The sequence below is a fragment of the Nematolebias whitei genome, chromosome 9 (assembly GCF_014905685.2).
Source record: "Nematolebias whitei isolate Nwh7 chromosome 9, NemWhi1, whole genome shotgun sequence".
Taxonomy (NCBI): domain Eukaryota; kingdom Metazoa; phylum Chordata; class Actinopteri; order Cyprinodontiformes; family Rivulidae; genus Nematolebias; species Nematolebias whitei.
The window spans coordinates 14,254,906-14,281,912 of record NC_056506.1 but is presented as its reverse complement, the minus strand read 5'-3'; the positions used below and the strand labels follow the sequence as shown (position 1 = coordinate 14,281,912).

Below are 27,007 nucleotides of genomic sequence, written 5' to 3'. Positions count from 1 at the left end.
ATATTATATATATATATATATATATATATATATATATATATATATTTTTTTTTTTTTTTTTTTTTTTTTGGTTTATATTTTTTAATGTTTGTTTTCATAAAAGATTGTAACTTGATTTTAGTGATGGGCATGTCAGTCTTCCTGCAGCAGTGTGATTCAGAACATGGTGCTGGAGTTTGTATCAAAACACCACCGTCACGTGACAAATGGTGTTCGGGGGGGTGGGGGTCAAACTGGAGACCTTCCGATCACAGGCTCGACTTCCTTTGTGCCACTGCTCCCCCTTTTCAAAAACAAATGTTTTTTTTCTTTTTTAAACAGGGAACCTTGTTGTACTTTTAAGTGTCTAAAATATATTTTTTAATGCGTAACACTTTTTCATTCAACCTTTATTTAGACAGGTAAATCCCATTGAGCCTCGAGGACTCATTTACAAGAGAGACCTGATTTCAACAAAGAATGATGACAACAATGGACAACAGCAACAACAATAAACAGTTATAAAAAGTCATCCTTTTTTTAAACAAATAGGATGGCTAAAAAAAAGAAAAGTAAAAAGAAAAGAAAAGTAACAAAAAACAGCTAGATTCTAAGGCGAATGTAGAAAACTAAAAACAGGAACATGTCTGCATTGGTCCCTGCCAGGAGTCCAACAGATTCTTAAAGCCACTTAGAGAGGTCAAGGTCGAGAGCTTCAGATCTTTTTGTAAGATATTCCAAGAAACAGGAGCAGAGCAGTAGAAGGCCCTTTTGCCAAGTTCAGTCCTCACTGAGGGAACACTGCAGGTAATAATGTCTTGAGAGCGCACGCTGTAGCTGCACTCATGCAGAGACATGAAGGAGGAGATGTATGAAGGCAGCAGACCAAGAAGTGATTTAAAGATGAAAATGTACCAGTGAGAGAGTCTGCGTGAAGTTAATGATGTCCAGTTAACTAGTGAATACTGGGTGCAGTGGTGGGTACGATAATCACAGCCAGTTATGAATCTTAGTGCACCATGATAGACAGCATCCAACATCTGCAGGGTTCTTGTAGGAGCGTTCATGTAAATAATGTCACCGTAATCAATGGAGGGAAGGAAAGTCACAGATACAAGGTGTTTCCTAGCATTCAGAGTTAGACAGGATATGTTTCTGAAAAAGAAACCCAGTTTAACTTTCAGTTTCTTTACCAAGTTTTCCACATGAAGCTTAAAAGAGAGATGTGAGTCGACCAAGATACCCAAATATTTATAGGAATCAACAAACTCAATGGGGACACCATTTGAGGATGAGATCAGAGGAGGAACTGCTGGGACCAACTTCCTATTTGAAAAAAAGCATCCCTTTGGTTTTGTCGGCATTTAGGACAAGTTTGAGGCGAAACAAATCAGTCTGGATGTAGTTAAATGCAGATTTCAAAAGCTGGAAAGTCTTAGCAACAGTTTTAGCTCGACAATAAACAACTGTGTCATCAGCATAGAAATGTATGGATGCATTAGGGATGTTTTTATCTACGTTATGTATGTAGATTGTAAAGAGGGTGGGTCCTAAGACTGAGCCTTGTGGTACACCATTGTTGACCGTTAAATAACTGGAGGAAGTACCATTATGTTGAACACATTGCCTCCGGTCTGAAAGATAGTTAGAGAACCAACCAATGGTGTGTTCTGAGAAACCAATTTCTGAGAGTTTATGACACAAGATGTTATGATCCACAGTGTCAAAAGCTTTAGACAAGTCTAAGAAAAGTGCAGCACAATGATCCTTAGCATCCAGTGCTTCAACAACGTCATTAAGAACCTTCAGTGAAGCAGTGGTTGTGCTGTGTTGTTTCCTGAAACAAGATTGATGTGGAGGTAAGATGTTAAATGAGTCCAGGTAATTTTTGATTTGAGAGTTTATCAGTTTTTCTAGAACCTTGGCTAAAATGCAGAGTTTTGAGATTGGTCGATAGTTGTTCAGTGAGGTGGGGTCTCCTCCCTTCAGCAAAGGCAGAACAAAGGCTGTTTTCCAAGTGTCTGGGATGGAGTTTTGTCTTATGGAGAGATTGAAGATGTGGGTCACAGGGACTGTGATGATATGAGCAGCCAGCCTTAAGAAATAAGGTGGAAGTTCATCTGGACCTGCAGATTTTTTAGGATCAAGATCTTTTAACAGTTTATTGACCTCACTGACTGAGAATGGAGAAAAAGAGAAGGAGTGATTAACTGAGGATTGACTTGTAGGAGGGATTTGATTTGTAGAAGTTTGGTTATTAAGTGAAGTGGCTGATTTTCCATTAGTAACTGTGTCAAATAAAGAACTAGAAGCAACAAAATGTTTGTTGAAACAGTTCAGGATCTCGTGCTTATTTGACACAGGAACAGAGTTAACGAGAAGTTGTGATGGGAGGTCAGATGATTGGGGTGTGCCTGAGAGAGATTTGATGGTTTTCCAGAATCTGTTAGGGTCATTTAGATTTTTGGAGGTCTGAGATAAGAAATAGTTACATTTTGCAGCTTTGATGGCAGTTGTGCATTTATTCCTCATCCTCAACACAAACATCATTATTATATACAAATGGACAAAACGTATGCTTGACCAGTCCTTTCTAAACTTAATTTGCTGACCTGGATTGAAACAGAGTCGGTGCTTCGGTCGCACTCGTGAGGTTGTTCTGGATCCAGTTGTTCTCCAGATGTCTCCAACACATAAAGCTTGAAGCTTTGAAGAAAAGCCCGAGTGCTTCATGAGGCTTCACATGCTCATCACTACCTGTTTTAAAAGTTTCACATCCAACCATAAGTAGAATCACCTATTGGTGTACAAAATGACAAAACAGTGGAAAAAATGAAATCCTGACGCATCAGAGCGGCGAAGTGAATAAAATAAAATACTAATAAAAATTTCCAGGGAACTTAAACGATGAAGACTCATTTATTTACGATGATTTTAATTTTAAAAGAGCATTGATGTATTTTATGGTCAATTGTTTTTAATTCTATATTTGCTTTTATGCTACTTTATTTTATATTATCTTGTGTCCTTATGTTTTAAGTATATTAGTTTGATGTTTTCTTCCCTGTGAGAAGTGTTAAAGTTTACTTGTTTTTTTAATTTTAGGCATATCTTAAAGAAGCAGACATTCCCCTGCTGTAAATAATTTAACTAGTGGTGTGAAAACATTGAATATAAATGTTAACATGGCTTTGTCTGTTTAATAAATTGTCTTCTCGTGATTATAGTTTAATCTATGCTAAGGAACTCATGTGGTTGTTACAGTTTGTCTAAAAGCTTGACATTTTTCAAAATATTACAATAAAATATACGTTTTCTAAAGGTAGGAGGTGTCTCAACTCAGTGATTAACTTTTCATGTCAGATCAGGAATCAAGGATTTATTTTTTCATTTATTCATGGCTAAGTATGCAGCGTCCCATGGCTTGTGTTTTGAATATTATTATTATTTTCTTCATAACTTCATCACGTAATCTTTATTAAATAAAAAAGGATACTTGTGAACATGTTCAAAATTAAAGATTTTATTTTGCTTGTTGTATACATCTCAAACGTCACTGAGATACAGCATCGAGGCAGCAGCGGCCAACAGGACAGCAGCTGTAGCCATGGCAACACCTAAATGAAAAGAACAAGGATTTTTAAAATGTGTGTCAGCTGCTAATAAAAAATACATTTTGCGTTTCTGGTGTGATGGATTTCCTTCATTTACAATAAAAATGGCACATGTTAAATTAAACCAGCAGATAAGAAAGCCTCCAACAAAAACTGACACAAAAATCTAAAACTCACTGCTCTTAAAGAAAATATACAATTTTGTTAAAAAAAATTGTACTTGAATTTAAGACACGTCTGTTCAAGAGAGAATTAAAGTTCTGACTGTGCGGGCTGACACTTCTGCACATCTGCGCATGTTTGATGAAGGAAATCAGAATTTAAATAAAACCACAATAAAATTTTAAAGCCTGTTATTAAACTTTGTATCCAACATGTGTGAAGAGTTCCACCATGGGATCAAGATGGAATAACACGGAGCCTGTTCTTTTATTTCTCAAATCTCTGAGATTTAGAGTTGATGTGCAAAAACTTTACAGCGCTCAACAGAAATGCTGAGCCATCCATGAAGACAGCACCCATTAAACCCAGATCAAACACACTTGAGAGGTTTGATGGCTGCTAAAGGTCCCAGTAAGAACTACATGTTATTATCATCTTGTTACTTTTATTTTACTTTATTTTCTTTCCCACAAATGCATTAAAATCAACTACTTTCCTAATTTTTGAAGCATTTAAAAACTGGAAATAAACTGAGCAGAACTGAATAAGAGTGGTGTTTATTTCAACTCGTTGAGATCATCTAAAGCTCAACTACAGTACTGTGTGCATGTTCTTCTTATCATGAATCAAGCGCTGGATTTAAGATCTTTAAGCAGATGTTACCAATAAAGTTGTTCCTCTTGGGTTCAGGTGTGTCAACAGTTTCTGCAGTCGGTTCTGCAAAATACACAAAATAAAAATACATAAACAACTTGGTCACTTAAACTTGCTTTTAGCTTGTTTTGCTAATGAGTGGAAATGAGAGAAACTCGTTGCAACAGGTGCAATTATACAAAATTAGATTGGTGTTGGCAAAAATAATAAAAAAAAACTTGCACACTTAAGGAAAGGATAAATCTTAAGAAGTAAAATATGTTCTAAAGCGTGAACTTAAAAAACAGTGCAAATTACTGAAGTATTCCTTGATTAATTTGTTCTAGTTTATCTTCTTCCTCAGTGATCAGCTGTTTCACTGGACAGTCGAATGATCTGGACTTTAACAAGAACTGGCAGAGACATGTGTGAAGAAACATTCATCTCCTGTACAGTGGATATAGATATAGAACTAGTTCACTACAGTAACCCTACAAAGACTTTTAGCAAATAACAAAATTACAACTCAGCAGCTTTCTTTAATAATTTATTTTGACATATTCAATGCAAACTCTGGATTGTTGCGGTACACAAAGCTAACTTCAACAGATGACTATGAGACTATGGATACCATGTGATCCTTCAACCAGCTTCTTTATAGCCCACCCACGATAACTGAAAAATCGCGAAGTAGGGAATGTAAGTAAATAGGTATGCTGCTGATTATCTCATGCTGCTGATTATCTCATGCTGCTGATTATCTCATGCTGCTGATTATCTCATGCTGCTGTACTCATTCTCTATCTGCTCACCACAGACTCATGTTCAGGCTGCTGTTGTTACGCCATATTGTTTTACATTATTAGTGTTTAGTTTATATCTTAGATCCTTATTTACTGTTTATTTTTATACTTTATAGTTTGCTATTTTTGGGTGTAACTGGGACCTTGAGTACATAATTTTGTACCACCTCACGTACCACATGTGACGCAAATGACAAAATTGACTTGAACTTGATACACTGTCTGGCCCCCCAAAAAAGTTGCCACCTGGATTTAACTAAGCAAATAGGTACGAGCCTCCCATTGGATAATTACTGCATGGGTGATTGTCTTTCAGCTGACAACAAGTTATTTAACCACAGCTGGTGTAATGAGTTGCTTCTCATTTCTTAAACAGCTGTGTAGCCTAAAGAAAATCACTAATCAGTGAGGCTAATTGGAAAAAAAGGTTTCAGTTTGCTAAGGAGCATAAAGATTGGACTCTGGAGCAATGGAAGAAGGTCATGTGGTCTGATGAGTCCAGATTTACCCTGTTCCAGAGTGATGGTGCATCAGGGTAAGAAGAGAGGCGGGTGAAGTGATGCACCCATCATGCTTAGTGTCTAGTCATCAATGCAAGATCTTGGTGAAAAATTACTGCAACACTGGATGGAAACAGATGTTGTGACATTATAGAAGTTTATTGAAACAATGACACAGTGAATGCATGATGTAATCAAAGATAAAGGAGGTCCAACGAAATATTAGTGTGTTACCTTTTAGTTTGGTGGCGACTGTTTTTTGGCCAGGCAGTGTATTTTATTATAATAATATAATATATACTGTATGAATTTTTTAGAAGAATCAACAGTATTGTTTCATTTAGTTGATATAAGAAATTTAACAAGGGCAGGTAAAGGAAAGCATTATTCCATTTATTTTATTTTTATTGTGAGTGAAAGGCCACATTTGTAGATAAATACAACCAAAAGTACTGTATTTTTGTCTGCATACTGTATTGTGTGGTGATACTATTGCAAAAAATGATACTGCATATAAACTTATTTATTTCCATATAACCATACTCCGATAAAACAAGAAAATAAATAATCTTATATTACAGGGCTGAAACTACTTTTAGAGTGAAAACACATTTGGACAAGTCTATGACTAGAAACACAATAAATAAACAATAATAAGCGGTCCTCCCACCTGCTGTAGCATCGCTCTGTATCATTTCAGCAGGTATTTCCTGTGTCGTGTCCAAGTCTTCCTCGGCTGCATCCATGTCGAGCATCTCCTTGAGCCGCTCGGTCAGCTCAGACACACCCTCGTCACTGAACTGGTAATCACTCACACACAGCGAACCTTTCACTGGACAAAAGACACGCCGAGGGAGGAAGAACTGCTCTGAAACAACGAGAGGAGGAGGAAATGTTAGTATTTTATTTCTACTTTAATGTTTTTAATGAACGTTTAATGTTTGTTGACACCTGACATTTTGAATTGACACCAAACACTTTTCAAGGAAGCCACAAATAAGATATTATTAAAAAGTAATTTCATGATTTTTCTTAATTTTTTTATTATGTTTAATCAGTTTTATATTGTCTATGCTCAAATATACTATTTGAATTTTGATTTAGATGCAACCCAGCTAATTGAGTTTGAATCCGTTAGGTATTGATAAACTAAATAATTGTATTAGAAAATAATAAATAAGTTGCTGGAAGGTTTTATAGTAAGTTTGAAGCAGCTGATTTCACATCTACAACGTCCTGCAGCTCTGTCACAACAATCCCAACTGTAGACTGCTTCGACCGTCACATTCACCAAAACATTTTATATATACTGGTCTGTGGAAGACTGGAACACCAACTATTCAACGCTAACAGTTTCAACAGCATCAGCTGACTTAATAGCTTTAATTTAAATTTCTCCTAATAAACCCTGTCATGCTGTGAGTTTCTTTTTTATTTATCTTGTCAAACTTAAAAGTTTAAAGGTGTAGACTAGAACGTCAGTAAACTCAGTGATGTCAGTTGTGCTGAAATCTTTGTCTGCTTTGTTAAATAAAGTTCCTTATTGTGTTTAAAAACAGCATTTTTCTTATCATCAAAGTTCATGCTCAATAATCCAGGTTAAAAAAAAGTTCAACAAAGTTCGGTCAGGTCCTCTGGACTGTTTCTTGTTTCTTTTAAACGTTTCATCTTTTATCCACAGGACTTCATCAGTCCGAGGAGCCACAACAAACAAGCAGCATAGTCCCGTAGTGGGCCAAGCAGTTTGATGTGATAAGATGGTTTCTTAACACCTTAGATTGTTTCTTATGGATTACTGAGCATTAACTTTGATGATTTGAACCACTTTGGCCATGGCTGCCTCAGAGGAGTCGATGGGGGAGAGGGCAGACTCCAGAAACCATCTTATCACCATCATACTGGTTGGTCCACCATGTGAGTGTGCTGCTTGTGGTACTGAGTTTGTTGTGGCTCCTCGGACTGAAGAAGTCCTTTGGATGAAGGACGAAACGTTTCGACAAAAATAAAAGAAACCGTGCAGAGGACCTGACTGAACTTTGTTGGAGCATTTTTCTTAGTTTATCAACAACTATAATTCCAACCAATTTCTTGTTTTTGATGTCACAACCAGAGTTTTATCATCAAAGATCATCTTTAAATACATTTAGTTTCATTTTCCTTAATTTGGACTAAACTGTAACACTTTTACACATCGTTCTATGTATTTTATCAACTCTGAGCTTTTCATCTCAACAAACACTCCAGGACTGATTGCTGCTCAACACACCCATGATCGTGTCCTGTGGCTGAGTGGTTAGAGCACTCGTCCTCCAGTGTGAGAGTTGGGGGTTCGAATCCACCAGCAGTCACATGCTGAAGTGTCCCTGGGCAAGACACTGAACCCCTCATTGCCTCTGATGTGTGTCCCATCAGTGTATGAATGTGAGCTAAAGCTCTGATTAGTCTCTTTAAAATGATTTGTTCAATTAGCTTTGTAGAGATCTAGTATAGAGCTGTATGAATGGGTAAATGAGGCACAGATTGTAGTGTAAAGAGCTTTGAGTATCTTGATAAGATCAAAAGGCGCTGTATAAGTACAGTCCATTTGCCATTTACCATCACAGTGAGTACAGAAACCTACGACTGGATGAGCAGACTCTGCTCATGTTGTTACCCGTCTGTCTTTTGTCTCGGCTGCTCGCTTCATCAGACGTCAGTAACTCCTCCAGCAACATCTGAACCCTTGTGGCCACTGTAGAAACTACATCCCTCTTCAGCAGCTGTCCATGAGAGAAGGTTGAAGATCATCATACTGTAATAAAATATTCATGATGTTAACTTTATAAATAAAAGCAATACCTTCTCTGCCAGTTTGGCTTTTGGTTTGTTGCTGTGGAAGAAAGCTCGACTGTGGATAGCGCCGCTGACCGACACACTGCCTCCACACCTCTGCACCACATCTGCTGACCTCTGCACATCCTAACACACAGGAAGTTCAACTATCCTTACACAGTCATGTCAAATGTTACCCAAATGTATTTAAAAGTTGTATCTGAGCTATTTTTTTATACTCGTGTACAACTTAAAGCATAACACATACATTCCTTGAATGGGTTCATCTCTTACCGGTTTGATGAGCAGCTGAGCTGTGTACGACTGTTTCAAGTTCCTTTTCTGTAAAGAAACACAGTTTATTAGAATTATATTTCTTTTTTTACATAAAACACATAATATATTTTGAATAGCTGACACAATTGGGGAGAGTTTTATTTCCTCTGTAAGCCCTGAAAAAGTCAAAATAGCCTATTATACTCAAAGCATCTCTTCTCTCAGTCTAAAGGCTCTTTGCAAAATCAAATGCACGGAGATACGTTGAATTTTGTAGATCTCTGTAAAAGTGAGTCTATATGATCAGTAAACATATAAAACAAACACCGGAGGCTTTTATTTACTCTTCTCATCTGTACCTGCTGGGAAGAGGTTTTGTATAATCAGGGCTTAATTTGTAAACCAGTCGAAGCCGGAACGCAAATAGTAGGTGGGCCGGCTGGCGGGGGGGGGGGGGGGGGGGGGCTAGGGATGTGCATGCTCACAAGACAAGAACCTGACAAGTTGTTTAATGACATAAAATATATTTTGTTAGCAAAGAATAGAGTCCTAACATTTAATTTATTAAACATTACTTCTGTATTTACACACACAAAAAACATCAAAATTGTGCTTTGACAAACTCATTGATAAAATTAAAACACTTTGTCAACGCGACAGAGGGAAAAAGGGCAGTTATCACTCTTGCTTTGAGTTTACTCTTCGTTGCATGTGTGCTGTGGGTGACAAGCGTCCAGAGCGTCATAAAAACAGCAGCGGAGGTGTCGGAGTTATTTATTTATCGTCTCGGCAGCAGAGGGGAGCGACACGGTTCAAGCATGGCTCCCCAAACAACAAGGCAGTCATATTTGTTCATAACTTTCATTAGTAAGCCTGAGAGTCGCTGGATCCAAGCAAACAGTTGTCGGAACGCACCCTGTCAAAATAAGAGCGTTCCCGGATCTTGTTCCTGGAGGATCCGGCTCAAATTAAACACGGTCTATAAGATAATACAACCTGCCCTCCTTTGAGCTCGAAGTCCTCTGGAAGCTTTTTCCCATCAATCAAACAAACTCCACTTTCAATTTGGTGTGCCCATGATTCCAGCTCTTCCTGAACCAAAAATAAATTAATAAATTAACCAAGAACAGTTTCAAGCAACTTTACAAAAACACAAACAACAAAAAGATTTACAAATGTATACACCAGAGTCTGTGTGCGCTAACCTTGAGACAATGATCAATGGTTTTTGCACTGGTCATATTTGGCAGAGGTACCAACATGTCCACTTGCAGCCAACATGACACCATGGCCCAGGAGGAGCACACGCCTGACTGGTGCTTCCAGTCTGCAGGCCTGGCCACACTCTGAAACACACACACACACACACACACACACACACTAATGTGACAGTGTCGGACAACAACAGAACATGTCAAGAATCAAACATTACGTCAAACCAGGACTGATGTCCAAGTTGGATCCCAAACAAGTTAAATTAAGTTGAGCAGAAGGTTTAAAGTTGAATAAAGAAGCACAAAAGGCTCCCGCTCAACTGATTTGGTCACAATTAAAATCAAGTTTATAAAACATCTCAGAGGCACGCTAATCAATCCGAATGACATTTAGAACGTTTCAGCAAAACAGATTCAAACGTCAAAAGACATCTCTGGAGATACGTGACCAAAAATTTACAACAAGAAAAAATAGATCGTACCCAAATTAGCAAATATTGCTGAAGTAAAAGTAAAATACATGGTTTTAATTAGAAGGACATCCTTATCAGGTTTGAATTTTAGATGAAGTCAAATCTAGAAATGGTGTCATTATTTAACAAAAACAGTTAAAGAGTGAAAAATGATGTCATGAGTTATAATTCTTTTGCAGTTCTGTTGATCCGTCTTGATAAGGACCAGTTGGTTTAATATTTTGAACCTTAGTGTTTTGTGTTTTATCACGACTGTGGTCATGGAGACAGTATGGGGAGTGGTGGCGCAGAGGTTAGAGAAGATGGGCCTGTGATTGGAAAATCATAGGTTCAACTCCCCGAACTGACAACATCAAAATGGGGGTGGAAAAGGTGAAACACCCACACCTGCCTCCACCCTCATTTGCCTCACTCTGGGCCCATGAGCAAGGCCCTTAACCCCCACCATCTGCTCCCAAAACAGGTCTCTCTCTGTATAAATAAAGGGTAAATTAAAATAAAAATTATATTTTTAATAACTGCAGATGAAAGCTCTTACTTTTCAGAGACAAATCACACAAACTAACCTTTGGGTCTTTGACGTCAAAGGTTCTGCAGACAGTTCTGACGCATGTAGTTAAAGTTGATTTGCATACAAAGTGAGGTCGTCAACGTTAGACTAGAGCACGACTGTAAAAAAGATACTTCCTGGTTTTGGGATTGACGTGCAGCGTGACGCAGTCTGTGACGTCATCATCTGAAGAGCTCCACAGCTGCTCCGAGGAGATTAAATTGTTCACTGCAAACACCAACTTCACACACAAACACACGCAGGGTTATTAAATTGGTAGAATACACTGATCTTGTATACTCGTTGCCAAGTTTGATCATTGCTATAAATAAAACTTTATATATGAGGAAACCCAAAACATCCACTGGACTTTTACATATCGTTATATTGTCCTCAGTGTGCTAGTCTGATAAACAAGTGAAGGTTTACATATTATTTACAACAATGGAAGAAATGTGATATAATGTTTTACTGGTGACAATAAAATGTAGAGTTTTAAAGTTCTACTATAATAGTTTCACACAATAAGCCCATCAAGCTCTAGGAGAACACAGTTTGTATTTTATAACAATCCTTTTCCAGTCCACTCAAGCAGTGACCATCTGGGCAGATCACAAAAGATGGAATGGGATAAATAAACACAGTTATTACAGACAAAAAGCAAGCCCTTTCATCTTAGACTGTTTTGTAATTAATAATTATGAGTATATGACGATTTAATGAGATACTCATGTTTGAAATAAAATTGCCTGCATTTTAAAAAGTTACTTACTTTTTATTGATTTATTTTTATTTTTATGAATTGATACAGTATGTTTTACAGCCCACATGGAGAAGAACCTACAGAAAAAAAAAGAAACTTTGACTCTGGATAAATAATGTTATGAAGATTATTTTGATACCTGAAGTGTTGCCCTCTGAGCAGAGGGCAGGGTTGCAGCTACATCTTTAAGTTTGACATTTTCACGTCTTCTTGTTTTTGTTGAACAAATAGAACAGAATAAAACTTGCCACTGTAGTTATGCATTTATGTTTGTAATAATATGGATTTTACCTGTCGGAGTGTGGTTAGTGCGTCCTTGGCATCACTATCAGATATTATAAAGACTCCCAACACAAACAGGCCTCCGGGCAACATCCTGGACACCTGAAAACCAGTAATAAATATATTCTGCAAAGTTTAAATCCTACAAACATTGTCCAGTTCTGAAAGAGCCATGTCTGTCTTGCCTTAAGAGCTGACTCACATGTTATACGCTAATTAATTTTTATCTATCAAACAATAAATGTTAAAGCATGTATTAGTACTAAATCAGAACGTCTGCTTGTTTTGCCCACCTGTCGAGCGTGTTCGGTGACCCACTCTTTGTCCACCAACTTCCCATCTTCTTCAGACTCTTCTTTCTGGGGTGTCCGCACTGCCATGACAACAAAATCTCTCTGGACTGAACTCTGAAAAATTCAGTAATCAATATTAGTGAGTCACTTCTCGCATACTACACACACGCATTACACACACCATATTATTAATCTATTTTAATAATAAAACATATGTCTTAGCACAGTGATGGCTGGGCATGGGCACCAGTGACCCTTGCGACCCAGAAAGGAAGAAGCGGGTAAAGATGATTGACTGATTGATTGATGGATGGATGTGTTAGAACTTTTTAAACACAATTCTTAAATGTATACTGGTCACAGGTTCTGAAACATGAAATACGTTTAGTCTTTTCTGTAACAAAGACGTTTTAGAATGTAAGACAATCTAATTCATTTTTTAATGTTACTTCAGCTCATTTATTGTTGTTTTTATTTTACATTTTTACTCTAATACCTACTATTTGATGACATTTTTAAACAAATGATGAATGTACACATTGAAAATAAGCATAGCTTTAGCCCAATTCTTTAACATGACACTAAAACCTGGATACAAGAGCACCTGAAAACATTTGTATTAGTTTAAAACAACAAAGTCCATGCTCAATAATGTGGTTGTTTTCAACCAGTTTGACAAGACTGTCAACAAGGAAGAGGGCCGGCAATGGAGGAGGGGCGTACCAAAGAGACCATCTTATCACAAGCAGAACTGGTTTGTTCCACTTTGGATTAAGCTGTTGGGGGAAGAATCAGTTTTGTTGTGCGTTTCCTTGACTGATGAAGCCTTCTGGATCGAAGGCGAAACGTTTCAGCACAAAAAAAAAAGAAACTGTCCAGATGACCTGACTGAAAAATGCTGGATTGGTATTAGTGTTAAACTCACCTGTCCAATGAGCAGGCCTGTGACTGTACCTGCTTGTTGTGAACAGAGTTTAGACAAATATCCCTCCACATCATCTTCTACTATATAGCTACGACCCATACTGTCAAAGGAAGAAATGCAGCAGACAAAAATGATCATTATTATAACATTTCTCTTGTCAGTGTTTGTTTTATGACAATGCTGATAAACATGAAGACCAGACACTACTAAACGACACAAAATGAGTATGTTATTTCACTTTACAGGCGTCACTAAAAGAAAACAAAAAGTACAGTAATTAATTTAAATAAAACGTAAGGTAAGCTTTAATAAAGACATTTAATCTAAGTACTAGCTGGCCAACTTTAGCTTGTTTCAGTTTTATAAATAACATTTAAATGAGCATTGACCTTGAAATTTGAGAAACTCCACTTGTCTTGGGAAAATATCTGACAAAACTAAAGGAGAAGAAAAGTTAAAGACAGAAAAATGGATGATTGCTGATAAGTTTGACAGCTGGTTGTGGTTCGTCAGCACAGCTAAAACTACACAGCTTCGCTGTCACGTACATCCGTCGCACGTCTTAGTCGTAATCAGTGTTTGTCGCACGAAAGAGACGTTTAACGCACGTTTCCGATTTTTCTTCAAAGTACAACACAAACTTTTTTTTAGTGACAATCAAACCTTAAACTTTGGAAACAAAATTTGTACTAAAAATGTTCATTTAAATAAAGGTGTTGAGTTGGGACTATTGAAAACTATTTATGTCATAGAATATCGGAAAGCATCGTTTTGCACAACCTGATGTAACTTTATTTTGAAAGTTATTCGAGCACATCCTGTTTCTGTACGCCTCCATACTTTTGTCGTTCTAGTTCGGTTTTGCTATGTGGTTAGCGTGTAATGTCCAAGAGTTTGGCGTCAGTTTTGTGTTATAGTTTTCGGAGGAGTGGGTAAAGATGGCGCTCGTTTTACTACAGGCTCTAGAGCGGACGGAGCTAAACAAGCTTCCTAAAGGCGTCCAAAACAAGCTCGAGAAGTTTGTAACGGAGCTGCAGAATGCTAACGAGGCGCTTCAGACGCAGCACGAGCGGTTCAAAGCGGACAGCGGTGGGTAACAAACAAGTTGAAACGACTTTATTATCTTTGTCAGCTACACTATACGGATTGTGTAAACTTTGCTATGCAAAATAAACATGTTCTGCTCCGTTCGGCATGCAAGCTATCGCCAAATCAGTTTCATTACGGCTCTAAACTGTAGCTATGTTGTTAGGCTAAAGCTAGATTTGGCGGAAAGCTAGCCATCATTCATTCATGTGACTGAACGAAGCCAGCAGGTTTTCCACATCAACCTTCAAGGTTCTTGTACCACATGTGGTACATGAGGTGGAACAAAATTGTGCACTCAGGTCCCAGTTACACCCAAAAATGGCAAAAATATAAAGTATGAAAATAATCAGTATATAAAGATCTAAGCTGTACACTAATACGATATATTAAAACAGCAGCCCGAACATGAGTCTGTAGAGAGCTGATGGGTATGAACACAGTATAAAGGCAAGAGATCAGCAACATGTATAATCAGCAGCACAGATAAGCTGCATATCATCAATTAAAGTGGCATTACATGTGATTTTAGTAGTAGTAAAGTTTAGAGTAAAAAGTTTTAAAGTAAAGTTTAGTAGTGATTTTTGTTTTCTTTACAGTATTATCCTAGTTAGGGATTTATGAGTCTGACATCCATTATTTTTTACCCGCTTCTTCCATTTTGGGTCACAGGGGTCGCCGGTGCCCATGTCCAGCAATCACTGTGCGAGGGGCGGGCTACACCCTGGACAGGTCTCCAGTCCGTCACAGGGACACATGGAGACAAACGAGACAAACAATCATTCAGTCTCTCACTCACACCTAGGGACAATTTAGAGTTACCAATCAGCCTAACATGCATGTTTTTGATCTGTGGGAGGAAACCGGAGTACCCGGAGAAAACCCACGCATGCACGGAGAGAACATGCAAACTCCACCCAGAAAGGCCCCTGGACCAGGATTTGGACCAGGGACCTGCGCACTGAGAGGCAGCGGCTCCGCCAGTTGCGCCACTGAGTCTGGCACAGGACATGATTATATTAAAAGTTACTGAATTTTCCACTGCATTTAAGCCAAAATTAAGAGCAGTTGCCAACTTGCTAAATGTAACAATGTTCTTACTCTTGAACAAGACATATTACTAGAAATTGGGGTGAAGTTTTGCCCGGCGTTATATACTAAAGGAAACGTAGTGTTTGTCATGCTTAAGTGTCACTTTCAATGTCGTCTCATCAGTATTTGGAAAAGTTAAAGCGATTTCCATTTTCGTAACCTTCAGATGCTAACGTTGTAGCTCTTTAAATGTTTACAGTACTTTACATAAAATTAAAGTGTTACTGGTTTTTTGCGCATTTGCTCAAATTTCAACTAATTTATTCAGACAGAAGTGGGGAATAGAAATTAACACCTTACAACTGAATATTTTTCATTTCATGCATATTTTTTGTGTAGTCATGCTTCCCTGTGTGATTTTATTTCCTTACAGAGCAGCAGTACTTTGACATTGAGAAGAGGCTGGCGGAGAGTCAGGAACAGATACTTTCTGCCACAAAAGACCTACAGGTTCTGAAAGAAGAAAATAAAAAACTCAGTGAGTTTTCACATAAACTTTTTAAAATTATATCAACAAAAAATGACAACTCAGTAGCTTAGAAGTAAGTGTTAACCTCCTGAGACCCGAGCTCTAGTTTGCGATGCATTTTTCAAATATCTCCTAGATATTTGTGATTCGATGGACCTGATTTGTGTATAAATAAAGTTTCCTCTTCGAACAGGAAGTTGTATTTTGTTACATGGTTATGACAAACTTTTGTCAAATAAAAAGTCTGCAGATGGGGACAATGGGCTTATTTTACAGCACACCACAACAACATTAACATGGCTTAACAAAGTATGAAACACTACTGAACAGAGTCAAGTATAAGGTACAGCAAAGCCAGAATGTAATGTCCCCATATGTGGACGCAGGGTCTCAGGACGTTAAGTAAGAGTGTGGGGATTTAGAACAGCTTTTATTGTACACATGGAGTTCCTGAGCATCATTATCATGCAGTGTTTCCCCTACCATTGTACAAGCGGGGTACCCCGTCAACAGAACCGAGCGCCCCGTCTGCCGAACCCCACCCCCACCCACCTGTCTGCACTGACGTAACGCTAAACTAGCGGCTCGCAATGCAGGTGCACTAGCTAAAAAGCTAAAGGCAGCCTTTTCCTTCATGCTGAACCCTCACGCTGAACTCACCCCCGCCACTCGAAAACTGTCGGTACAAACAGCACACGGCTCAGATGTGCGTCTCTCTTCCCCGCACCGACACACACACACACACACACACACACACACACCCCGGCCAAAAAACAAAAACAAACTGTCGGTTCAGAAAGCGCGCGGCTGAGATATGTCTCTGTATCTCTCCTTTCACACACCCTGCTCTAAAACTGTCAGTACAAACAGCACGTGGCTGTCTCGGTGTCCCCCATAACTGTTGGATTAAACAGCACGCTGCGCAGCTGAGGACGAGTCTCTGTCCCCCCCCCCCGACATAAGTCACAGATGAGATGAACGCCCCGCCATGGCAAGTTATCTAGGGGAAACACTGTCATGTATCCAACAATTTTCAGTCAAGTCATCTGGACAGTTTCTTTTTGTGCTGAAACGTTTCACCTTCCATCCAGAAGGCTTCATCAGTCAAGGAAACGCACAACAAAACTGATTCTTCACCCAACAGCTTACTACAAAGTGGAACAAACCAGTTATGTTGGTGCTAAAATGGGTCTCTTTGAGACCAGTTTGACATGATTGTCGACGAGGAAGAGGGCCGGCACCGGAGGAGTACCAAAGAAACCATCTTAGCACCAACATAACTGGTTTGTTCCACTTTGGAGTAAGCTGTTGGGGGAAGAATCAGTTTTGTTGTGTGTTTCCTTGACTGATGAAGCCTTCTGGATGTAAGGTGAAACGTTTCAGCACAAAAAGAAACTGTCCAGATGACCTGACTGAAAATTGTTGGATTGTATACCTGGATTATTGAGCACGGACTTTGTTGATAATCATGTATCGTTAATGATTTAACGTATTTTCATTTTCTCCAGCTACCTCCTGTTTGTAGTTTGTTTAAAACAGAGTATTTCATTGATTGTCTTTGTGCAGATGAAGAACTGAGCACACTTAGGGTGGAAGAGAGTGAGGCCACTGAAGAAAAGCTGCCACAGCAGGTAAGTACATATCACAGCTGTATCATCTGTATTTTTAAATGCAGTCAGAAAGCTGCCTCATGAACGAGCACATGGCCTGTTTGAAGTCGCTCAGTGTGAAAAAAATGTAATTGTTTATAAAAAGGAATCCTGAAAGCATTAATTATTGTATGAGCCTTATGTTTTCATGTACAAAAGCATTTTATTATAGTTAGAGTGCTGCATGTGAACAGTTTTTATAATATGTTTTTTTTTCTAGCAAACCAAGACAAAGTATGAGATTGAAGCGGAGAAGAGAGAGTTGGATAGGCTGCTGGAGAAGAGAGCACAGGAAATGGAGAACCTGACAGGTTTTTATTGAGTTTTATCAAATTTTGTTATTTAAAAAAATGATTGCGTTCTCACACAGAATTGTCCAAAATGTTCAGGCAGGTTTTCAATTAAAATGTTTATTTATCTTTTGACATTTTTGGTTACAACTGCAAAAGCACATGGTCTTCACACTTTCTGTTTCATAATTTTGTGTTTTCACAGAGGACGTGAAGCGACTGAACGAGAAACTGACAGAAACCAACAAAATTAAGATGGAACTTCAGTTAAAATTGGATGACATACAGTCCTCTGCAGCTTCTGTACAGGTACAGATCAGATTTACACAAACCACTGCAGCTTAGTGCTTAAGATGATGATGATGGAAGCATCTGAGGAAGGTTGTATCCCTTGTAAAGTTTTGAATATGATGGTGCTTCTTTGTGTTGCAGCATCGAGAGAAACTCATGGAACAAGAGAAAGAGCTGCTGGAGAAGAAAATTGAGTATTTAACCACAGAGCTGAAGACAAAAACTGATGAACTGTTGAACACCAACAGAGAGAAGGGCAAAGAGATACTTGAACTGCAGGGCAGCCTGAAGAGCAGCAGTGAGCAGGTAACATACAAATAAACACAACCTATCACTGTTATGTTTGCCAACATCACTGACTTCCCCCTTAGATATTGCTGTTGCTTCAGAAATGTGGTATAGTGGCAAGGTTTTGTTTGGTTCACAATTCTTACGCCTTCTCTTGCATTTATTTCTAACAGGTGGCCACACTGGAAAGTCAGCTCAGTTCTTTGAGGGAAATCAGTGAAAACCAGAACAAAAGAGCTGAAGACCTCAATATCAAACTAAAACAGGTAATATGGGAAAATCTAAGATGAGTTTGGTTAAATACCTTGTGGGGAAATGATTTACAGTACAGTAGTCCCTCGTTTATCCCAGGGGATCCGTACCCTGAAGACCCGCGATAAGTGAAAAACTGCGAAGTAGGAATAGTAGTACAAGTAGTAAGTAGTGGTTTATTTTATTATTTATATAGATATTTATAAAAGCATTTTAAACCCTTCCCACACTCTTGCAATATTCTAAACAATGTTTCTAAACTTTAAACTAGGGATGGGGCCAATCCGATCCAGTATCTGTATCGGATACCAGCATAATTTACGTATTGGATTTTTCCGATCCACCTGCCGATATTTCCGATCCATGATGCAGGTTGGCTTCAAACTATGGAATGGATTTCCTGAACGGCGGCGTGTCTCATGAACCCAGAGTAATAAGACCCGCCTCACATTCAGGAAATCCAGTTCATAGTTTGCAGCAGCTACAACGTGAGGACTGAGTTAGCAGCACTGTGGCTAACAGCTAACAAACTTTTCATCTAAACATGTCGCTGTGTGGAAGTATTTTACACTAAACACCACAAAACAAGACAGCAACGTGCAATGTCTGCAGAGTCATAGCGCCACATTAAACCGCGGTAAAGTTAGTTTTACGTTGGACATTCGAGCTCCGTGGCTTCAGTGGGGCGCTGCTCTTAATGGTCAAACTGAAAGAGGCGACTCGACCCCGGCCAGCCGTGTCCAATCTGCCCCGCTCAGTCTGCCCGTCTCTGAGGAGGGACAGACTGAGCACGGCTGCCCCAAATCAGGCTGCCTGCTTCAGATTGAACAAGAAGAAGACGTCGCTGAAACCACGGAGCTCAAATGTTTACAGAGAAGTTGCTAAACTTCATCATAATTAATGACCAACCACTAGTTGTAGAAAACAAAGGATTTCACAGCTTGATACTTGCAGTCAAGATGTAGTTTACCCTCCAGGAGATATTTATCAGTTCAACAGTAGATAATCATAAAAAACATAGGATTTGAAAATTATATGTATTAAAAACAAACAGCTACATTATAAAGTGATGTAAAATACTAAAAACAGGAACATGTCTGTTGGTTTATGCCATGAACTTAGCAGATGTTTGAAGCCATTTAACATTAAATTTAATTTAATTCATTCATTTAAAAGAAACAAAATAAAAAAAAAATCATCAAAAAGAAAACATTGAATGAAAAGAGTGCAGAAAGAAGAAAAAAATTCTTATATCTGCCCCTTATAAAATATAAAATAACTTTAAATAATCACTTAAAATTAATCACTTTAATATCCACTTTAAAACTAGGAATAAAAAGAAACATGTTTTGTGTTAGCAGAATTTAATTCTAACTTTAAAACTTATCCAACATTAATAAAACTTACCTCAAGTTGCCTTTTTGGACATGCATGCATATATTTGTACAAATTGTACTTGAGAGGAGATTATTACAGCCTCATATAAAATCTATGATGATCATGATATCGGAACTGGATCGGTATCGGTCGATACTCAGATCTAGGTATTGGGATCGGAAGTAAAAAAAGTGGATCGGCGCATCCCTCCTTTAAACGCACTAAGAGCAAAGAATGTCATGATTTCAGTTCCCTTCCTCCTCTGCTCTTGGCCGCTCTGCAGTTCAACAGCTGATCAGCTGTTGAACTGCAGCAGGAAGTTTATCCTGCAGCAGTAAGGGCTGCACAAAGCTGCAGGAGGAAGCTTTTTCTGCAGCTCTGAGCTGCACAAATGTGCAGCAGGTGCTAAATCATTTAAAATAATTAATTTTGAATAAAAAATTTTCATGCCCATCGTGCAGATCATCCATCAATCAGCCAATTGTGTCATGTCCAGTCTTATTTTGAACAACCGGGATAGCGTGAGTCTGAGATAAACAAACCGCGAAGTAGCGAGGGACTACTGTATTTTAAAAAAAAAATTTGTCCATCTTCCAAAACAAAATTTTAAAGTTTTATCTGTGTATGTGTTTATTTGTGTGTTTATTTGAAATATATGACTAGACTGTAAATTGTGTTTCTCCAGGCAAAAGATGATCAATGTGCAATGGAGGAGAAATATCGCAATGAGCTCAATGCTCATGTCAAGTTGTCTTCACTTTATAAGGTCAGTACAAACAAAGCTCTTAAAATAAATGAGCCCTGAAACGTACTATTACTTTTTTTAGATATTTTTGGTAAGAGGCATTATCCTCACGTTATCATATCCTGTTTTTTTAAATACTGTAGAATGGTTGTAATGCAACTTGTTTTATCTTTCTGTAGGGTGCAGCAACTGACACGGAGGCAAAGAACCAAGAGCTGAGCAGAGCAGTGGAGGAGCTGAGCAAGCTGGTTAAAGAAACAGGAGAAGGTAGGAGTTTACTACTAAATGGTCTTCTAAGTTAAGAAGACAGTCTATTTTGACTGAAGAGGTTAATGCTGCTGTTTTCAGTTTGTCACCTGTGAAATAAATAACCTGACATAAACTAGTACGTCTTCTTCATTATTTGCAATTAAACCGAAGCTTGAAACTTTAATCTTAATAAAATGAACAGTGAGGCAAAACTTCACTTTTAATCAGGAACTTGTCACTTCACTCCATTTTTATTATCATTGTAGCCCTTTGTACGCTGAGAATCTTTGATGGTTTATCACTGATGTTTTGTCTTTGCAGTCAACAAGTGTTTAGAGAAGAAGGTGTCTGGAGCGGAAGAGCTTAAAGCACGGCTTGAAGCAGAACTTAAAGAGAAGATCAAGAAACTGGAAAAGGAGCTAGAAAATGCTACAATGAAGGCTGCAGGCAAACACTGCTGTAAGAACATACACACTTGTTTGTCCTGCTAAAGAGTTGTATCATAGTCAGTCCTACTACTCGTGTTATTTTCTGCTGCAGGTGTTCCCTCTCTGACAGAAGACCAGTTGGACTCCATGTGTCCATCAGCGGCTGCTATCGCTGCGATTGTCAAGCCAGGCATGAAGTTCTTTGATGTGAGTTTAGCTGCAGACATTAATAAATCATTATATTTGTTGCACTCTTCATTTTAAAATGACCAAAAAGTAACTTTTTACTGCAAGAGTTATTCTTGATTATTCTAGATTCTAGTTTTTCTGTCCTTTAAGAACGTAGCTTCTGTATTTTGTTAGTTTTGGAACTTGGTTGGTGCATTTGTTTTTATCTGCAGAGTTTTACTTTCATAAGTCAGTACAAGGACCCAAACTAGATCTAAAGATTACCCGTAATTCTTGTGCTACAGAACGCACCCGTCTTTAAGCCGCATATGTTAAATATAAGATAAATCATAATTTTGTACATGAATAAGACGCTCCGGTTATTAAGGTGTGGGCATCCACCGTTCATTATCAGGATGTGTGCCCTCTTCCTGCTCCGGCTGTGTGCAGCTTTCTTGTTGTTGCACAAGAATCAACCTCTTGATGGCGGTTCACAGCCGTTGCTTGCATTCAACACAGGTTCAGACTTTATGATCGTCACATGTTTCTCTGTCTGACTCGTGGTACAACCATTAAACCTATAAAATGAACAATAACTGTCTAAGCATAGTCACTGGACAGAACAGTGCCAAACACCTACATAACTGAAATTATTTAAAAATTATTCACCTGTGAATATTACCCAGAAGTCTTATAGAGGTCATGTGACGGGAAGTCAAGTAGTACCGGTAAAATACGGTAAATATTCATTAAATTAGTATTTTTATTGTTAAACATTATTTGTAACAACTGCTGTTTTTAAATGTACTTTCTAAATAAATTTGATGTGATTCTGCTCAGCAGAGCTCGTGAGGAGGAGGGAGGACGGGGGAAGAGCCTCCCTCTCTTTCCTGTTGTCTCCTCTGCACACAGTGGAGCTTAAATGACATATTGGTATTTAAACACATTTTTACCGTACACAGAAAGATTTTTTAAAACTTTTGTTTAAAACTGTATCAGTCTTGACTGACTGCTTTAAAAATAAGTCTGACTTCACTTCTCCACCAGTCACCACTCACTGAGCGCTCATGATGTAAAGGGGAGGAGGAGAACCCCTCGTCCTGTTGTCTCCGTGTCCGGATGTTTGTTTAAAATGAGATCCCGGTATTTAAATGCATATTTATTGACACAGAAAGAATTTTAAAACTTTCATTAAAACATGTACCAGACTCGACAGCTTTACATCTTCCATGCCCGACCATCGACACGTTGATGCAGCTTACGGGCGGCAGCTCTGTTTCCTCCTTTTCAACCAATCGCTTTTAAGATGAACGCTGCGTCATAAGAAATTATCTGTGCTTTTTCCATTATCGCTGAACAAATGAACAGGTCTGTGCATGAAGCGCAAAATACGGTAACGACACGGGAACGATCTGAATGCACGTCTATGTCGGGGGATGGTCTTAAAGTCCTCGTTGGGCCTAGGACCTCATTGGTCATTCAGGTTTGACTTCTGGTCACCTGATGACAGAGTGGGTGGAGTTATATGGTTGGGAATTTGAAACTGTGAGCAAAAGACCATGTACATCTGATTATTACCTGAGGACATTCTCTCTGTCACAAACGCCTGCCCCCATCAGGGGCGGGGTGCTGGGAGCCACGAGCGCTCAACTCTGTCAAAGGAAAATATTAGTCAGTGGCAGGAAGTTACTGAGAGACGGCAGGAAGTCTTTCAAAATAAAATATAAAAATTTAGTTTTTGAAAATTATATAATAAAACATAAGATGTTCCTGCATATAAACTGTGGGGTACAAAGTGTGAGAAAAAGTAGCGGCTTGTCCAACGGCAATTATGGTACTTTAATGTACTTCCGTTATTTGTGTTTTAAAAATGTTTTTCCTCTTTCTGCCCTTGTGTTTAGATGTATAATGCATACGCCGAGTGTCAGACACAACTGCAACTTGAGAAGCAGGAGACCAGGAGGGTAAGCAAAGTCCTGGATGAGATTGTTCATGAGGTGGAGTCCAAAGCACCTGTTCTGAAGCGCCAAAGAGAGGAGTATGAGAGCATGCAGAGGTCCATGGCATCCTTGTGCAATAAACTGGAACAAGCTCGAGCGGTGGGTTGTTTTCTTGTTAAAATGATGAACTGTGGTTATTGACATGTAAATAATTCATGCTGTTTACTATTTTGCCATCAGGAGATCTACAGTTTGCAGAAGGAGAAGGATGAGGTCAAGCAGCGCTGTGACGTCATAGAGAGGGACAAACTAAGAACTGAGAGACTGCTAGATGATACATCTGATCAGGTATAATAACTTATTCTAGTATCCGTAAAACAAATGCACAGCTATGATCCAGATGCTTTCACTCATTACATTCTCCCTGGTTCAGCTGTGCTCTGTTCTGGTTGAGCTGGAGACAGTCAGAGGTAATCAGGTGCCCAAGGACAACGGCAACTCTGCCGACATTTCCAGCACGTCTGAGGTGAGCTCAAGCCAGGTGTCGTTCCGCAGTGTGTCGGACCTCCAGAGGCAGAACCAAACTCTGTTAGGAAGGCTAAGGGAGCTGGAGGAGGAGAAGGACAGAGAGCAGACATCTGTAACATCAGCACGGTAATTAAAAAAGCTTTCACTGTGTTTTATTTGCCCTGTTGCTGGAACAACAAGCTGTAAAGACTCGTAATAATAATACTCGTAAATAATATGTATTCGGAGCTGTGATGCTATATTTTTATATCAAAGTTTTTACTGATGCCACTCGGTTACTGCAGAACAGAAGGCATTTTATCAAGTTATTTTCCAGGGCAAGGAGAAAAAAATCAAACGTTAATGTTGCAAACAGTATATTAAGCTACGTTCGATCTGTTCAAAGCTCAGAGCGGCTGGTGACTTGTGCTCGATGTGGGTTCTTTAAAGCCTCCATTGTTAAAACAACTACACAACCACACACTTGTTGCTACTTTTGTGCTAAACATGCTGTCTTAGTGCAACGACAAAGTCAAATTTACTTAATCTGCTAATTTAATTTGTGTGTGCTACTAAAATCAGTTTAATTCTGTTTAAATTAGGGCTGTCAATTAAAAACTTAATCAGATTAATCACACTCTGGGGCTGTGATTAATCAGATTACTCACTATGCTTAACTTTGTAAGCTTGAAATGTAAGTATGCAGATTTTCATAAAATATTGAAGAAAATTTTTTATTGTCTCAAACCAGTTTCCCAGGTTTTCATACCCAGCAAGTTTACATAAGTCATTTTGTTTCAGAATCAGAACAAGCTAAAGCTTTATTATCACTGCATCGAGATACGAGAACATGTACGTACAATCGTCCTAAAGATAGACGGAGTGCACAAAGGTGCTGCTAATCCGTACGACCCTTTTATTCTTATTCAGAATAATATTTTTGCTTAGATGAGAAGAAAACATGAGGAGAGAACATAAGGAGAGACAGTATTAAAAAAAAAAGATCTCTCACACCTTGTCCTAGGCAAGGCACAATTTGAGGCATCAAAAAAACGTACCACAGCAAAGCAACATAAATACTGTAGACATGATGCTGTAGATGAACAGATGCTGAGATATATTCATCAATTAAAACGGATTCTTCATCTTTCTGGACTGAATAAAACGTGCATTGAATTTAATGAAATGTAAACGTGAGACGTCATTTATCTTTGACCCATCAAAATGAATGCGGTCATTTATTTTACAGAATCAAAGTTTAACATCAAACATTTACATTAATTTGGCAAAATATGAAAATAACAACATAATCGATCAACTTTACAACCAGGAAAACCATATGGCCATGATTTTCCGTTGCTTCACCACAGATATTTATGAAAACTGTACAATTATGATCAATTATCCACACGGCGGTGGATGAGCACTTTACACAGACATTTCTAAATTATCTGGAAGGATTTCTACTTGAGAGAAGAATTTAAAGATGGAAATGAAGTTTAAAGGGAGTAAAAGATGGTGTGTGAGGGGGAGTGTTGACCAGAACCGACACTCTCCATTCGAGCCCAGCTTTTCCTCGGTACGCTTGGTAGGAAACTTGACTCATTACCTTTCTGAAGATAAATCAGCAGATATGGAGGTCCAGTTAACGCTACCTGTCCAGCGTCTCCATAGGATGGCTGTGACTCGTCCGAAGTAGTGACGAGATTCCGTCCGACACAAGCTCACCTCAGCAAGTGGACTTCACATGAGTGGAGTCCTTCAGAAGTTCCACTCAGAGGTGGAAGATGTTATAATCCAACTCGAAGAGCCTTATCATGGCTGGACTTCTGTTCTCCCAAACGACTTCACAGAACTGCGAACATCTCAGAACTTCTCCGCGCCGCCGAACTGAGAGAACTAGGAAGTACCGGCATTTTAAAGAGCTCTATTTCCGGTATATTTGAGCGTCCCTGATTGGGTAATATCAACCAGACAGGGGTGTGTTTTGTGATGTAAGAGGTTACTAGAAGTCAGAAAACAGCAAGAATTGTTATGGAACAGATTAAAACTGTTCTCAGAGACAGAGAGAGTTTTGTTTTGGCGAGTTGGAGAAACAGGTGCCAACTTCTCTGTTGACGTCTGAGAGGATGTAAAAACAAGGCAGTTGTTCCAACACATGTCTGCTTCGACTCCTGACCTTGGAAAACGCACACTGGCTCATTCAAAGACAGAAATCAGAAAATGCATAATTACTCTGTAACAGGCCTTAACATGAATTCTAACTTTGCATAAGCATTAAAAAATCATTACACTGTTTCACAGTTAATAAAATTGATTAGTTCACTGCAACATCTAAAATGTTTGAACTAAAACACTTTGATTATCAAACATTCGTAAAACAGGAATGATAATAGAAAAGAGAGTGTTCTTTCACTTGATTTTCAAGAAAGAAAGTCTCAGGATGGGTGAACCTGTATTTCTGGATTCAAATCAATGAAATGACAGTTTCTGTCCCACAAGGTTCTTAAGGTCAAGGGTTTTGACCTTAGGCTTAGTTTTGACATCAGGTTAAGTTCACTACAATGCATATAGTTTCAAACATTAATTTATAAATGTTAACTCAAATGTCTCATTAAGTGTCATCTTTATGATCAAAACATGTAAAGAGCAATGCTCCCTCTAATTTTTCATGTGTCTGGGCAAACACACAAGCTCCCTGAGCATCTGAGCGTCCTCTGTCCTCACTCCAACTCCTCCATGTCCTCTCTAACTGCATCCATATATCTCCTCTTTGTCTTTTTCCTGGCAGCTGCATCTCTAATGTCCTTCTACCAGTATACCCACTGTCCCTCCTCTGGACATGTCCAGACCATCTCAGTCTGGTCTCTCTAACTTTATCTCCCAGTTGTTCAACCT

General features: G+C 38.6%; 2 protein-coding genes across 2 annotated transcripts in view; one reads left to right on the top strand and one right to left on the bottom strand.

Moving 5' to 3' along the window:
* Positions 1 to 3,518: 3,518 nt before the first annotated feature.
* On the bottom strand, positions 3,519 to 13,846 carry odr4 (odr-4 GPCR localization factor homolog). The gene is made up of 14 exons (XM_037681491.1): positions 13,668 to 13,846; positions 13,279 to 13,378; positions 12,354 to 12,467; positions 12,070 to 12,162; positions 11,150 to 11,256; positions 11,032 to 11,068; positions 9,984 to 10,124; positions 9,775 to 9,870; positions 8,797 to 8,844; positions 8,530 to 8,649; positions 8,345 to 8,450; positions 6,362 to 6,559; positions 4,419 to 4,472; positions 3,519 to 3,596 (listed from the first exon to the last, which is right to left on the bottom strand). The coding sequence occupies exons 2-14, from the start codon at positions 13,375 to 13,377 to the stop codon at positions 3,526 to 3,528; spliced, it is 1,284 nt and encodes a 427-aa protein (XP_037537419.1). The 5' UTR covers position 13,378; positions 13,668 to 13,846; the 3' UTR covers positions 3,519 to 3,525.
* A 251-nt stretch (positions 13,847 to 14,097) lies between these two features.
* The window catches only part of LOC119414887 (nucleoprotein TPR), a 38,996-nt gene continuing 26,086 nt past the window's right edge, over positions 14,098 to 27,007 (top strand). Inside the window, exons 1-14 of the mRNA XM_037682006.1 lie at positions 14,098 to 14,367; positions 15,830 to 15,934; positions 17,492 to 17,556; positions 17,795 to 17,885; positions 18,070 to 18,173; positions 18,297 to 18,461; positions 18,617 to 18,709; positions 20,758 to 20,838; positions 20,997 to 21,084; positions 21,388 to 21,525; positions 21,607 to 21,701; positions 23,564 to 23,761; positions 23,843 to 23,950; positions 24,036 to 24,256. Coding sequence (XP_037537934.1) covers positions 14,217 to 14,367; positions 15,830 to 15,934; positions 17,492 to 17,556; positions 17,795 to 17,885; positions 18,070 to 18,173; positions 18,297 to 18,461; positions 18,617 to 18,709; positions 20,758 to 20,838; positions 20,997 to 21,084; positions 21,388 to 21,525; positions 21,607 to 21,701; positions 23,564 to 23,761; positions 23,843 to 23,950; positions 24,036 to 24,256 — 1,703 coding nt within the window. The 5' untranslated portion in view covers positions 14,098 to 14,216. The remainder of the gene's footprint in view (positions 14,368 to 15,829; positions 15,935 to 17,491; positions 17,557 to 17,794; positions 17,886 to 18,069; positions 18,174 to 18,296; positions 18,462 to 18,616; positions 18,710 to 20,757; positions 20,839 to 20,996; positions 21,085 to 21,387; positions 21,526 to 21,606; positions 21,702 to 23,563; positions 23,762 to 23,842; positions 23,951 to 24,035; positions 24,257 to 27,007) is intronic.

Coding starts and splice junctions, on each gene's coding strand:
- odr4 (XM_037681491.1), bottom strand. CDS start 13,377: ATGGGTCGTAGCTATATAGTAGAAGATGATGTGGAGGGATATTTGTCT. Junction 11,257..12,069: donor CACTAACCACACTCCGACAG/GTAAAATCCATA, acceptor TTGTGTGTGAAG/TTGGTGTTTGCAGTGAACAA. Junction 9,871..9,983: donor CCATTGATCATTGTCTCAAG/GTTAGCGCACAC, acceptor TTTTTGGTTCAG/GAAGAGCTGGAATCATGGGC.